Source organism: Amia ocellicauda, chromosome 5 (assembly GCF_036373705.1).
Source record: "Amia ocellicauda isolate fAmiCal2 chromosome 5, fAmiCal2.hap1, whole genome shotgun sequence".
Lineage (NCBI taxonomy): Eukaryota > Metazoa > Chordata > Actinopteri > Amiiformes > Amiidae > Amia > Amia ocellicauda.
Genome location: NC_089854.1, coordinates 1147267 through 1162628, shown reverse-complemented (window position 1 = coordinate 1162628; position 15362 = coordinate 1147267). Strand labels below are relative to the sequence as shown.

The window sequence follows — 15362 nt, the reverse complement described above, 5'->3', positions numbered from 1 at the left end:
CGTCGCTTGCTTTTGCACAGTTTTTTTGCTGATCTCTTTTCTTTTCTCCAGGCGCCAAAACTTCTCGTGCTTTTGCATTTTTCTTTCCCCTGCTCTGCCCTGCGTCTCCTTGACATTCAGACCGATGCCTGCCGCCCCTGCCGCCGCTGCGCTGGCTCGGCTCTCTCGGCTCGGCTCCGCCAGGCTGCTAGCATGGTTGCCAAGGAAACCAAGCGGGCTGTGGCCCAGCGCGGTCGGGGGAATCCGAGGGCCGTCCTGCGGTCCTCCCCCGCCTCGCTTAATCCTTAACCTGGGCTGGGGAGGGAGGAGACCGCCTCCCTGTAGCTGTGACAGAGGCTTTTCAACCAGTAGCGGCCCTCTCCGCTCGTACGGCCCCTTCTGCAATAAGAGTCCCCTCGGGATCAGCACTCCCTCTGTAGCTGCCGCCGCTGTAGCTGCTGCTCCTGCGCTCTGCTCTCGCCTCGCGCCACGCTGTGCCTTCTGCAGTTCTGACTCATCCGTGCCAGGCAGCACGAGAGCACGGAGACGCGGGAAGATGTCCTCGAACCCCATCCCCATCAAGCCGAAGCCCCGCTCCCCCTTCCGCAAGAGAGCCAGCCTGCAGAACACCGCGGCGCCGGGTGAGTGGTGGGCCGGTGCTCCGGTGGGCAGCGGTGTGGCGGGGCTCTGGGGACGCAGCTGGTCAGAGAGACCGCCTGGAGGGTGTGCGGTGCAGCTGGTTGTGTGTTTGCTGCAGATCTGTGTGAGTCGTGCGAGTCGATGGATCTGAATCGCGTCTGCGGGGCTCTGCTGTCTGTGTGTGATGGCTGGTGCAGCTGTTGATCAGGGAGATTTTCCACTAGTGCAGTATGTGAATACACTGAAATGTATGATATATATATATAGAGGAAGAGAGACGGAGAGACAGAGACGGGGCCAGAGGGACAGACACAAACAGAGGAAGATTAATGTCACACAAAGAGCACCAATATCATCTGTGCACAGCTGCCCCCCTGCTCCCTGTTGCTCTGTCTGTGTATCGATGTGCTGTTTTCTCAGAAGAAGATAATCTGCAGTCAGTCGTGCAGTATACCACACAATCATAGGGATGATTGTGTTTCCTGTCTGCTGTGCGGCTGGTGGTGAGGAGGCTCTCTCCAGCAGGAGCTTGTTTGCAGGGGGAGTGTGCCTCAGGTACTGCGCTGCCTGTGTGGACGTCACACTGTGCCGCAGGGAGCTCAGCGCTCTGCAGTCGCACCGCGGACTGTTTACACGGCTGCTCCTGTGACCGGGAGACCAGACCTGACAGAGAGAGACCGCACACGCCTGCGGTGTTCCTCCGTCCCAGAGAGGGAGACTCCCCGGACCATTCCGGCGCTGTGGCCTCTCCTGGCGTCCGACAGCCGCCCTCCGCATCGAAGTTCCTCGAGATTCATCACATCACACCACGGCACGTCCCCCAGCTGCCCCACCCCTCCCCTGCTCCCGCTGGGAACTGTGCAGTGTTGTGTAAAAAAAAAAAAAAAAATCAACAGCAAACTGGCGAACCGCACTCAAGAGTTTGGCGCACAGATGGCGGTGCCCTCTCCCTGGCACCGACCGCACGCCTCTCTGGACCGGCACACCGGCCAGCCGTGAGGAAGACCGGGGACGACTGGTGTCTGTAAACGCCAGCAGGATCGAAGTCTGAGGCGTTCTAGATGTTCTGTGTCACTTCAGTTTCTTTCTGTCTCTCTGCTCTTGCCCTTCCTCTCTGCCCTGGTCAGCTGCCCCATGTTCACACACACAAATAGCAGTAAAGAAACAATCGGGGAAACGGCCTGCTTTTGTTTGACAAATTTCCAGACTATGAAGTCTTGACTGTGCTGTGCTCTTTGCCGTCTCTGCCAGCTGTGCAGGAGAGCTCTTGAGACTGTGGCTAGCAGGGAGTGGGGGGTGTTTGGCGGCAGTTCTCTGGGTGGCCTGGGTTCAGCGATACACGCTTTCTAATCCGCCACCGAATGACATTGTCGCTGTTACTGGCCGACTCCGCTTTCAGAGTAACTGGACACCCCAGTTGTTCACAGTCGCCTCCGGTACTCGAAATGCGGCTCCGGTGAGCGACCTTGTCTGTTCCCCCCCCCTCCTGCAGCAGCACTGAGTCATACAGCACAGAGATGCAGGTCAGAAAGGTCAGGGTGTGTGTATGTGTGTTTATAATCTCAGGACTTGGACTGTCTAGCTTGGGATTTGGACTGCAGGATTGTCAATCAATCACTAACAAACACACTTCACAAACAAACCAACAGAAGAGGAATCTGTCAGCCAATCGGCACACAGAGGGATCCTGCAGGCCGGGTGGGGGGATGTGCTCTATCTGCGGCCTCCAATCCCCCTCTGTTTTCCTGTCCTGTTGCTGTAACAGGCGCACTCTGACCTCTGTACTGTGACCTGCCTAACCCTGCAGCGTTATTATATATTTATCTATTTATTGCCTCCTGTTATTGCACTGACTGTAGATGCCTGCCCGCTTTCTGCTGTTATCTTTGACCCTCCCACAACACATTCTAGAAACACGTTTAACTCTTCAATGTCCTGTAGGTGTGTGTTGACATGGAGACTGTGGGCAGTGTGAGACAGCAGGTTGGGAGTGTGAGACAGCGGTGGAGTGTGAGAGACAGTGGTGCTTTAACTGGAATGAATTGCAGTCCAGTGCTGGGGAGGGTTAATGTTCGACGCAGAGAAGTGGACTCTTTATCCCAGTTGTGTGGATAAGGTCAATCCATAACAGTGGGCCCTGAAGCCAGCACGTCAGACTGATAGAAGACAGTGTTGTCTTGCTGGTTGTGTGTTTTTTGTGTAAAGACCCCCAGTTCCGGGGAGCTGGTCAATATCACCTCCAGCTGTAATTGCAAGTCACCAACCTGCATTGGTCACTATATCCCTTGTTAGGCTGCTTGATATGAGTACTAGACAGTCTGGTTTTCCTCGTTTAATACGAAAGCAAGGAGACCTGCGCTGGGCCCTGCTTCACTGATCAAAGGGAGAAGAGCACCCAGAAAACATCCTTTATTCATTTATTTATTAATTCGTTCATTCATTAATTTGCTAATATCTCCTACCTTGTTGGAAGCAGTCATGTTTCCTTTTGCTGGCCACTAGAGGGAGCCAGGAGCCCAGGTTGTGCCCTGGTGGTGCCAGGATGCTGGGGCAGTCCTAGAGTCATGCTCTCCCTCCCTTCGGAGGGAAAGAGAACACGAAATAGACAGAGAAGGAGAGATGGAATGAGAGAGAGAGAGAAGGGTAGAGCCCACTTTGGGAGTTTGCATAATTTAACTGTGGTGTTTTCTAAATGTGAGTAATGGCTGTGTGGAGGATTTTAAAGGGAAGGGGGATTTGGTGAGGGCCTTTGTTGACCGCCCTGTTTTCTGTGGTCCGGTGCGATCGGGGGGGGCAATAGCATGGCAGGCGCCAGCCCCCCATTGTCGTTAGTATAACCAGAGAGAGTCGCTCATTCTCCCTCCCGGTGGATTCTCCCACAGAGCTCGGGCTGCTGCTTGTCCGTCTCTGTGGGGCTGCACTCCTGCTACAGAACCAGGGCCTCCTATTAACCTGTGTATGTATTATTACTGTACTGTGCTGTGCTGTAGTGGAGCTGTGCTGTAGTGCTGTGCAGTGGATAAGCCCAGAGGAATGCATGGCCCATAAACAGCTCATGAATCAAGGCTGAGGTGGTGAGAGGAGGCTGCCAGGGCACGGGTGGAGGTGGGGACGCTGGGTGTGAGTGATCTGGGTCAGCCGGCGGGAGCTCAGCTCAGGAAGCCCCACTGACATGGACACCGGCCAGCCAGTCAGTGGCTTCACGTCATATATTCTACTCTTTATATATCCTCCTTTGAGTGCTGTCTGTCCCTGTGAGTCAGCGATGCACAGTCCAACGTGTCCTTGCTTAGGACAGCGTCTTAGACCAGGTATCATTGCCTGCCTTCAAAACCCACAGGAGGCCAGTTTGTTCACTGCCCCCACCGTCTGCTCCCGTCCCTGTTGCAGCAGCAGCTGTGATGTCAGGAGTTGTTTGCTCTTCCTGATGAGAGTTTCTACGGTGCCCGTTCTCACGACTCCTCTGCACCTCGGCTCCCCAGCTCGCCTCTCTTTATCACTATCATTATCATTGTTGTATTTTCTGTCTGTTTGTTATTACCTCCACCACCCCCCCTCATCCAAGGAGACTCGCACTGAGTTGCTCAGTTGCCTTAGAAACCTGAGAGAGGCTGGCGCCGTGTGCCTGTGAAGACCGGTGGCATGGGGTCTGCCGGAGTTCGGGTGTGCAGCGAGGGGTGTTGTGTTGAGAGCGCTTCCCCAAGCAGGCTCCCAGCGAGATCAGGACTGGCCCAGGTGAGCGGGAGATGAGGTCAGGGCCGCAGGGCCTGGAGACGCAGCTACCCGAGTGACCAGCGTAGAACAGGCGCAGCGTCGGCCACGCTTGGACAAAATCAATGAATGACTGCAACGAATTATTCACGCACATGGGATGCGTTTAGGAAGAACTAACAAACACAAACACAGATCCTAAATCTAACGTTTTAACGAACAATTGAATCTAACAAACTTTTACTTTTTCTGCAAATATCCTTCCATTAACCTTCCATCTGAGCGATTTGACAAGATGTGGCCCCCGAGCAGAGCGGGGGGGTTCTTGTGATGTACACTCGCCTGCATGCGGCTCTAGTCTCGTCCGGTGGTCCCCGCTCTCTCACCGTGGCCGTGTGTTCAGGCTGCTCACCCAGGATTCACCCAGGATTCATATATATAAGCCTGGCTTCCCCTCAAGTCACAGGACGCTCCAGTCACCGTCCAGGAGAAGAGTGCCCCCAGTCCTCGCTGGCCCCCAGTCCTCTGCAGTGTCTCAGCTGCATGAAAAGGAGTTATTATTGCTTTGTATTTATGGTGGAAAAGCACAGGCACACACTCACTCTCTCACACTTTCACACACTCTCAGATTCAAATTCCAGTTTGCTTTATTGGCATGACAAACAGGAGTAGTATTGCATTGTCAAAGCAATTTTTACACACACGGTACAATAAAAGCTGCCCCTGTAATGAAGTGTAGACCCAGGGAGTGTGAGTGAGAGTATGTGTGTTTGTGTGAGAGTATGAGTGTGTGTTTGAGAGTGTACTGAGGGACTGACGGTGACAGCAGCGGGGGTGTTGCTCTGTAATTCCCTTATTTACATGGTTATTAAGTTGTCAGCTGTGATGTGGGGCAAGGGTGCCACGCTGTGTGTGTGTGTGTGTGGTTGTTCTGCTGTGTGTCTGTGGTTGCATTCCTTTGTGGGGGGATGAGAGAGAGAGAGAGAGAGAGAGAGAGAGAGAGAGAGAGAGAGAGAGAGATTGTATTCGGCCATTGGGAACTGTTAATCCCACTAGACGCAGGCCCCTCTCTCTCTCCCTCTCTCTCTCTCTCTCTCTCTCCCTCCCTCCCCTGTGCTGAAGGAGAGTTCATTAACCCAGCTCTCTCCCAGCACGTCAGACAGTAGTTGTGCGGCTGGCAGGTTGTTCAGTCTCTCTCAGGGCTTTGCCACAGACCCACAATCCACACTGCGCCTCAATCTGCCAAAGAGCAACACAATCTGTTTGTTATATTTGCAACAAAAGCAGGCTGCTTTCTGCCCCACACACACACAGACTCTTCTGCTGCAGTCTCTGAACATGGGCTATGTGGAGTCGTCCCCCCGTGTCCGTCTCACTGCGTCTCTCGGAGCAGATCGTTCCTGGAGAATCTTCCTCATTAAATATTGATGTATGAAGGCAGAGGAGGAGGAGGAGGAGCAGAGCGAGCGTTGGGCTGCTGTGCTCGGTACAGCAGAGCGCTGAGCGGTGCTGCGGCCCGGTGTGCGGGCAGAGGGGTGTCGTGTGGCTCCATGACCGTAGGGGGCTGTAACTGTATATGTTGGGTCAGTAACCGTAACAGTAACACTAACACTGTGATGGTAGTGCGGTGACAGTATTGTGTAGCACAGTGATGGCACAGTGCAGTATGAGTACAGGTTAACACAGTTGGGGTGTCGTTCAGGAGAGCTCTGTTGGGATTCAATCGGCAGCCTTTCAACTATATATCTATATACAGAACGCCATGCAATTGTGTTTTATATATTTTTTTCATTTGATTTTAAATTGCTGCGATCAGATGCCTGTGTGTGTGTGTGTATTGAATGTGAGTTGTTGAAATCGTGTGTTTGGCCTTGTCCTGGCAGTCACCAGCAGCCAGCTGGGGAGATACGGTAAACACCCTCCGAGCTCCCAAAACACGGCTTCGGCCATTACACACATTCCTGGAATTCACTGCCAGGGAACTCAGACTGCAGCATGTTATCTGGAGAAGATGAACGCTCATTTTACCTGCTGTTTGTGTGGTCGTCCCCTGGCACACTTTGTGGTCAACCTGCTAGACACCGTGTGCCAAAAGGGAAAATCAGAAACAAACTCAGCTCTGCGCTGTCGGGGGCGGGGAGATAATCAGAGGTTGGAGTGCTTATTTTCGGGTGTGCGAGAGCCAGTGCCCATACTTATGTCCCAGACAGACAGACCGCGCTCTTCAGACCAGGATTTTCTGCAGAGCCAGTTTAGACGGGTATTTATAGCTCGCTGCTGGAGACGGCGCTGCGCCTCTGTGTCAGCGCTGCTGCGGTAATGATGGCTCTCTGCTAACCAGTGGCTCTGAGCAACAAGGGGAGGGGGTGCATCAGTGGCTCAGTATCGCTGGTATTGTTAATGTTAAAGATGCGTTTGTTTTGTTTGTCTCTTTGTGATGATTTGTTTAAAGAAATGAATCAGTGAAAGGAAGCATGTGATGAGGAGAGGGAGGGAGGGAGAGAGAGAGACAAATGTGACAGAAAGAGGGAGGCCAAGCTTCAGGAGAGAGCGATGGTTATGTAACAGTCATGTGACCAGCAGGAGACTCAGGACAGAGTGTCAGAGGGGTCTGGCAGACGTTGTGGGAATGTGTGTGATTCCCCACTCTCCTCCTCCTCCTGTACTGTAGATAATAATGGAGAAGACGGGCTGTACAAAAGGACAGCCCAGCAGGGACAGCAGACAAACAGAGGAGCACAAAGAACCAAAGCAGATGTATAAACAAATAGATAAACAGGAGAGATCAGTGTCGGGCTCGGGTTACGGCCGTGTTAGAGCGCCACGGCCACAGAGGGGATCAGTAACCAGCAGAAGCACGGGGTGCGGGGAGACGAGCTGGAACTGCAGCGTCCCGACCCGGGGGGAAGGCCTGCAGTCACACAGGGAGGCCTGGTGCGGTCCGTGATGTTGTTGTCCGGGGAACAGGAGAGAGAGAACACGACATCAAAACACAAACAAACACAGCCTAATTAAAGTGAAATAAATGAGCAGTGACATCCTCAAAACATGGCCTGGCCGAGAACAGAGAGCCGTGTTTCTCTTTCCTTTTTTTAATGTGGAAAGTGCCAAGAGTAGGAGAGAGCGAGAGCACTGACTGGAAAGCAGCAGGAGACGGGGGCACGGGAGGGGGGTGTTTTCACAGCACCGCGGCCGTGTGGAAGCCCTCAGCCTGCAGAGGGGAGGGGAGGGGAGGGAGACGGGCTCCCCCCGGGGCTCCGCGCCGAGTGGTACAGCCCGCCTGGGTGTCAGAGGTATTTAAATGCAGAGCCGTCAGCCACTGCTGCCAGAGCACACAGCTGGCCTGAACCAGGAAGAGGAGAGGGGGGAGAGCAGCTGAGCTCCTGCCGTCTGCGTGTGTGTGTGTGCGTCTGCGCCTGTGTTTCACTCCTGTCCTGCACATCTGTCGGGCTGCATCGCCGAGGCAGGGCCGACCAGCAGCCGGTGAGGGGGGCATGCTCCAGCGCACACAGGGAGCTGGGCTCTGGGCTGACGCCGTGTCACACAGCCCACCGGACACAGAGAGGTACAGAGCGCTACACTGCGGAGGGCTTCTGCATGCATATCTCACGAGTGTGTGTGAGTGTGTGAAAGAGTCTCAGTATGTGAGCTTGTGTGTGTTTGTTTTTCTGAGTGTGAGTGTGTCTGGCTGTTAATGTGTCTCAGTGTGAGTGAGTGTTGGGGGGGGTGCTGCTGATCAATAGCCCAACACAGCGCAGAGTGCTGACAGAGCAGTTAAACAGCAGAGCGTCTCAGGGTAGAAATGATGCAGGAGGGGATAGAGAAGCACAAGGAAACGGCAAAGGGAAAAGCTGTGAGAGTGAGTGAGTGAGTGTGTGTGTGTGTGTGTGTGTGTGTGTGTGTGTGTGTGTGGCAGTGACAGTGAGAGTGTGTGTGTGGCAGTGACAGTGAGAGTGTGTGTGTGACAGTGAGATTGACAGTGAGAGTGTGTGTGTGACAGTGAGAGTGACAGTGAGTGAATGTGTGTGACAGTGAGAGTGTGTGAGTGATAGTGTGACAGTGAGTGAGAGTGACTACTTGAGAGTGAGAGCAGTACTATGTTACCGCTCTTGTGTTCATTCTCTGGGTTTTAGAGTGTGTCTGGCTTTGTGTTCGTGTTGTTTTTCCTGCTCGCTTTGTGTGTATATATGATCAACTCAAAGCAGCGGCGGTTCCCTGCTACACTGGACTGGACTGGACAGTACCGGACTTGACTGGACTGGACTGCACTGAGCTGTACAATGGTCTGGACTAGACTGGACTTCATTACACTGGACTGAACAGGGGAACAGTGGCTGTGACTCCCCGTGCTGGCTGGACTTGCAGAATTTGGACTTTGTTCTAGTTTTAAAATAATAATAATAACAACTATCATTAATTAAAGAAAGCAACTAATTTGTGGTGGCTGTGGCTTCAGTTATCAAATGACCGAGTGTCGGGGGGCCAAGTGTGTCAACAGTGTGGCTGATGCTCCAACCGTCGGCAGCGCTCTGTTACACTCGCATACCTGTCACACCCACTTAGGACAAGAACAACACCTGGACAAGTACACCTGGAGCTCCGTGTGCCTGTGTGCAGCAGGGAGCAGTGAAGGCCAGAGTCCTATATTACCAAAATTGCTCCTATAAAATGCTCCGTACAGATTGTGTTCTTATCTGCACGTGTCACTTACATCCCCGGTCAACGGTAAACTCTTTTAACCTGTGAGAACCCAGGATGGCCTGCGTCGTCCCTGACCTTCTAACAGGCCTGACACAAATATCTCACCCCCGGCAACCCGGCCTGGCTTTATTAAGCTTTATTTCCTCATCAAACGAGAACAAAGCGGTCAGATGAGTTCAGACTGTGATGGACACACAAGGCGGGCTCGGAACTCAGGCCTGCTGTGGTAACCGATATATATAGATATTGCCTGGCTGGGATGCTGTGCCGGTCCTCCCGGGCTCGTGAGTGTCAGAGCTCCCTGATGCCGCGCCTGGCTGCCCTCCGTGTGAGCAGTGCTGTTGTGCCGCCAATGCTCCCCCCCACGCTCCTGTCATTCCTGGCTGATCCTGCCAACAGCCAAGGGAGAGCAGCTGTCGTGACATCATAAAGGATGAGCTGGAGAAGGGGCGGGGCTAGGGCACAGCGTTCTGCAGGAGTAACAACACACTCAGGCAGATGCGCACAGCTGGGCTGGGCAGGCGACTGCCCCTGAGTGTGGCTGACCGATTTCTGTGCGAATGCCGGCTGTGTGTTTCTGACATCCGGCTGCAGCTTGTGTGTTTCTTTCGGTTTCTATATTGAATTAGGCGCTGGACATCTCATGCTTTAGATTTCAGTCGGTGCCCTGGGGGGGCGAGGGGGCAGGGGGCAGGGGGCAGAAGCGATGAGTTGAGCATGAGTTTGTGTGTGTCGTCTTCTATGTGGACTTGGAGTGGAGCGGAAAAGAGCTGAAAAGTTTTGAATTAACTGTCTATAAGGGTCTTTTAAAATAAAATCCCAGCGAGTGGCAGGGTGCTGTCCGGTCCCATCTTTAGCCTGTCTCTCGGCTGTCAGTCACAGGCAGGTCGAGGGTGGGGGGGGTGTTCGATGCCAGTGGAAGGAGCTGCCTGATCTCCCGGACACCGTACTGTTCCTCGACACTCGGCATCCAGCATCGCGCACAGCTGTGCTCAGTCCTGCGGGTCTCTCCTCACGGCAGCGGCCAGGGGAAGCAGAGCTGATGGGTTGCAGTGCCCAGACAGAGGAGGGTAGCGAGCAGAGACGCCACCCTGCAATTGACACCCGAGAGCCAGAGAGGCACACGCTCCCTGGGTCCTGCTGCAGCCCATTAACTATTGATGTCTGCCTCTCATCGTTTAATTATTAATTAAGATATTTTTCATGTATTTTTATCGTCTGGAACACGTCCCCCAAGATCAGGGTCCCCAACGCGGTTCTGAGCCCCTGTCGCACTATACTCCACCTGGGTCAGACACCCCAGGGTACAGTGCGGACCCTGCTCCTGACCCGGGTCGACATGCTTTCACACTCATGCCAGTCAGGACCAGGGTTGCTATAAAGCCTGGTGTGACCATGTAGAGCGGCTCCAGAGGGACTCGGAAGACTGTAGGACTAGGAGATGTGTGGATGACCTACAGAAGGAAGTCTGGACACACACAGATGCGTGAGGTGACCCTGTGACCACAGACAGATCCGCCACACTCGTCCCTGCTCGGCTACAGCCAGATCTGCTGACCTCTGCCTGGACCCTGCAGGTGTGCGGGAGAGCAATCGGAGATAGAAGTATGACCTTTGACCCCTGGGGCTTGTTCATGTGATAAGTGCACACACACACACACACATTGTCTCATTGTCTTGGTGTTAAGGAGGGCAGGCTGTGTGTCTGCAGCTTGCCAGTTTGTAAAAGAGAGACTAGGCTGCATCATACACTCTCAACAAAAACAAAAATGGCTGCCATCTGTATGGGACAGATAGCCTGCTGTGAGTATGATGTCATACGCACACAGACACACGCTATGCTAGCGAATGTGTGATGTCATCTCCGTGCTCGGGGCCTCTGTGCTCTGGGTATTTGTTTCTGTTTTGCATCTTGTTTTGTTTTTTTGTACCCCCCCTGCCTCGCACAGACAAGAGCACTGGTTTGAATGCTCTCTGATTTCAGAGAGTCCTCCGGCTTAGAGAAAGTACAAACATCTGATTGTTACAAAACGCTGTAATTCGACAGCCAACACTGAACAATACTTTGATATCTGGAGCAGGATTGCAGGTGGATTATATCGGGGGGAGAGGGGAGAGGGGGAGGGGTGCGGTGTATGGCACTCCGGCCTGAGCTGATCCCAGGGCAGTGCTCTCTGGTGCAACAGCAATCAGTTAACAGGTTTTTGAGTTTGTTTATATGATATGGTATAGTTTTGTATATTGTATATATTACCTGGCAACCAGGCGCAGCGCACACAACCAAATATAGAACACTGTTATTGCCTTGGAAACGGGGAGAGGTCCTCTTGCTGCAGCAGACTGTGCGGCACATTACACCACTTCACACAGTGGAATAAATAACTGAATATCTGAAGTGCACTAGTCTCCGCTGACTTCCTCTCTGTCAAGGCAGGTAGGAGAGTAAGAGTGGCTCACCCTCAAACCCTGTCTGTCTGTCTGCCCACACATATGAGTCTGAGCAGCCTGGGGCGTGGAGGAGAGGGGCTGCCCTGTGGTCACATACAGCACTGTCCAGCCGGCACCCAGGCACTGGAGTATGACCCTGGAAAACCTGCAGTCCAACACAGGAAAGACACGGCAAAATCTGTGTGTGTTGTGCGTGAGCTGTGTTAATGGCCTGCATAGCTCTGCAGTAAAAGTGCCACAGGATTCTGCCACAACACACTTGCCTTGTGAATTTAAGCAGTGTCTTAATTTAGGAGTCTCTTCTTGCATTAAATCTGCCATTGATCTCTCTCCATTAAACTCCCCGCAGAATGGCTGCCTCTCCCTCCCCCTCCCTCCTTCCTTCGCTCTCCCTTGCACTCTTGGCCGTATCTGCCCACAGAAACCTGACTGGGCAAATGCTTAACTAAGCGCACTCTGGGGTCTCTCTGTTGGGATTAATTACGCTCACAAGTACTGATCGATCTGCTCTGAGAGGAAAGTGGCGGGGCAGTAGAGCAGCGCAGGAAGCAATATTGAAAACACAGGGCAGTAGAGGGACATGGACAGTCCCCACACAGCTGCCTCTGTAAACTGTGCTCATCCTGGCCTGTGCTCTTGTGCACTGCACAGTGTGTTGCAGAAGGGGGGTACAGACTGTCAGACTGTTGTGAATAGCACAGATGGATGAATATTCCCTCTCTCTGTGCTGCAGACCTGCGGGGTGTCGCTGGCTCATACCCCCTGACCTCCCAGCGCTCCCTGCCTGGGACGCCCATCTCCTTGAAGCACTTCCCCATCGACCTGCGCACCTCCATGGACGGGAAGTACAAGGAGATCGCCGAGGTGAGACTCCCCCGCCGCTCTACCTCCCTGCCAACTCCGTCAGTGTTGCCCCAGTGCTGACTCCTGTCTATCCGTCTGTCTGTCTGTCCTTTACACCAGGGTGTTAATTGATGAGATTTTTTTGAGTCCTTCACTGGCTATTTTCTTAATTAGCTGTGTGTGTGTCTCTGTCTCTGTCTCTGTCTGTTTGTGTCTCTGTGTATCTGTGCATCTGTGTGTGTGTGTGTGTGTGTGTGTGTGTGTGTGTATGTGTGTCTCTGTGTGTGTGTATGTGTGTCTCTGTGTGTATAGGAGCTGTTCTCACGCAGCCTGGTGGACAGTGAGATGCGCAGTGCTCCCTATGAGTTCCCAGAGGACAGTCCCATCGAGCAGCTGGAGGAGCGGCGCCACCGGCTGGAGAGACAGATCAGCCAGGACATCAAGTACGACCGCTCGGGGAGGGGTGGGAGGGATGAGGTTGAGGACTGGGGAAGAAAAGAGCAGTGGGGGGGTTGGCCGAAGTGGAAGTGGACAAGAAATGGGGATTACAGGAGAGGGGGACGAGGGGCGAGACGCAACGAGTCGAGTGGATTGTCTGTGTCCTGTGTTGGGGAGAGAGAGAGGAATGAGAAAAGAGGGAGGGGAGGGGAGGGGACAGTGCAGTGATGGGAATGATGGGCTCACGGCTCAGGGCTCAGGGCTCAGGGCAGCCCTTCCTGCTGCTGCCGCTGGCGCTGCTCACTAACCGGGGTGGGGGGAGCCTGTGACGATGAGGACGCACAGCAGCCCCGCTGGCTTCTCTCTGGCACACGGGGGGAGGGGGGAGTGATGTGCGGGGTTAACCACTGATCAACTCTCTGATTTGTGTTTGTCTTCTCTCTTTGGGTTTCTCTGCTCCCTCTCTCTCTTTCTCTCACCATGTCTCCTGGCCCCTGTGTTTGTATGTGTGGGTGTGTCTTGTATGGAAATCTGCATATGTGTGTTCTGTACTCTATGTAAACTTGCATGTGTGATTTTGTGCGTGCCCTTTTATGCAAACTTACAAATGTGTGTGTGTGTGTGTGTGTGTGCATGGGGGGGTTTGTGTGTGTGGCTGTTGCTCTCTCCCTGTCCCTCTCGGTCTCTCCATCACTCTCTGTGTCCCTGTCTCTCCCTGTCTCCCCATCGCTCTCTGTGTCCCTGTCTCTCCTGATGTCTCCCTGCCTCACTGCCTCGGTGCATCACTGCCTCGGTGCTTGGCCTGTCTCACTGCCTCTCAGACTTGAGCCCGAGATTCTGCTCAGAGCCAAGCAGGACTTCATGAAAATCGACAGCGCTGCTGATCTGGAGTGAGTGCCTGGCTTTTGGTTTGTCTGTTTTTTGTTGTTGTTGTTCTTGGCCGTGATTCCCTCTGGCCGCTCCAGTCGCCGTGGTGCTCCTCCGGTCTGGCCTCCTCTCCCAGTGTCTTTGTGGTGGTGCTGGGCTGCTGGGTCCGCTGGGCTGGAAGGAGTCCCTATTGGTTCATTTCCATGCTGTTACGATGACGTCTGTCCTGGGCCCCATTCCTCTTACCTGGTTCAACTAATTCAGGCTAACCAGTCGTTCGCCCGGATTCAACTAATCTGATAATTTAAGTCAGGATATCTCCGTTCCTCGAAGCCGAATAGAGGCTAAACTTGTGTCGTTAACTGGATCCTGACTTAAGCCGCCTCATGAGAGGACTGCGGAGCACAGAGACGCCGATCCGCACCGGAGATGACGTCACAACAGAGAGCAACTCGTGTCAAGACATTCTCATGGAAAGTTTTGAGGAATATTAAGTCATTTTCACAGTGCGGCTGCTGCCAAGTCCAGAGAGTAAACATGGCAAAAAATGCCTTAATTTTAAATACATATTTTTTATTAGGCAGGCTGTATTTACCCCAATATAATAATGTCACACACATCCAATTTAAATCTGCACGCTTGTAGTAATGGAATATAACACGGACTGAGAGTTTGCTGCATCAGAATCCTTAGCTCTCTATCTCTCTCTATTGTCATATTTTGCCATTGTTCTTTTTAAAATATATAATACTGCAGTATTATGTTTTACTAGTCATGCTAATCTGTCTGATATAACTGGCTTCTTTGCCTTTTTAGCCAAATTAACAGGAAATTATCCCATCATATTGACCTATGAGATGAACACTATTAGCTCATTTCATATGTAAGCAATGATTTCTGACAAATAAGATTATTTCCTACACCTTGCTCGAATCTCTGACACAATGCACAGTCTCTGAATATCCCTGAGTCGTGCACAGAGCCTGGCCACTTGGCTTCAATATTTGAAAGTCACAGATCATATGGGAAAAACTGCGGTCAAGCCATGGGTGATGTACTGTATTATCCAAAATCTGATACCCCACTGTCCAGCACTGGCATTGTATAATTGTCATTAAAATTGTCATTAGCGTCATAAGCACCTGTACATCAATGCTGTGAAATGATTTCCTGTTCACAAAATCTCATTTGGTCCTGAGGTGCCCTGATGGGGACCTGACTGTACAGCGCAATGACTGTGTGGATCTCTGCATAATAATGTAGTCTGTAAAACTATAATGATAGGATTACATATTCATTAAATTACATATAACCTCGTAGCAGCAGCTTTGCCAATATTTTGAGCTGAGTATAGGAGTGCAGAAAAGCGCAGCCCTGCATATAGTCTGTGTCAAAGCATGGCTGTGCCCGGTGGTGTGTTACAGCTCAAGTAGATTTATTAGGTAAATTATACCTTGCCGACTGAATTTATAGCTCAAATAAGAAAACATTTGAATGATGCAAATGATCTTTGTGATATCTCAGTTCTCGTTCCCTATTTAAAGCTAATCTAATTAAAATTGCTTCTTGATCTCTAAGGAAGGGCCACTTCAGAGGGGTGTGTCGAGTGCTTTCATTAGGTAGAAGCACAAGCTTTTCCGCACAGATCTGGGTAACTCGGAGTGCGCCTGCGCTGGAGCAGGTTTTCGATTAAGGATGTCTTGCTTACTCAGCGGGACTTTAATCCTGCTTCGAGG

General features: G+C 52.4%; 1 protein-coding gene across 4 annotated transcripts in view; it reads left to right on the top strand.

The window, feature by feature from the left end:
* Positions 1–15362, top strand: part of ampd2b (adenosine monophosphate deaminase 2b) — a 34618-nt gene that overhangs the window by 2761 nt on the left and 16495 nt on the right. The window contains exons 1-4 of one of the 4 annotated variants that reach the window (XM_066703090.1): positions 197–620; positions 12212–12342; positions 12634–12764; positions 13581–13649. In XM_066703090.1, the coding sequence (XP_066559187.1) occupies positions 536–620; positions 12212–12342; positions 12634–12764; positions 13581–13649 (416 nt within the window). In that variant the 5' untranslated portion in view covers positions 197–535. Of the gene's footprint in view, positions 1–196; positions 621–7768; positions 7895–12211; positions 12343–12633; positions 12765–13580; positions 13650–15362 lie in introns of those variants that run through there. The other 3 variants (XM_066703093.1, XM_066703092.1, XM_066703091.1) reach the window with 3 other exon arrangements.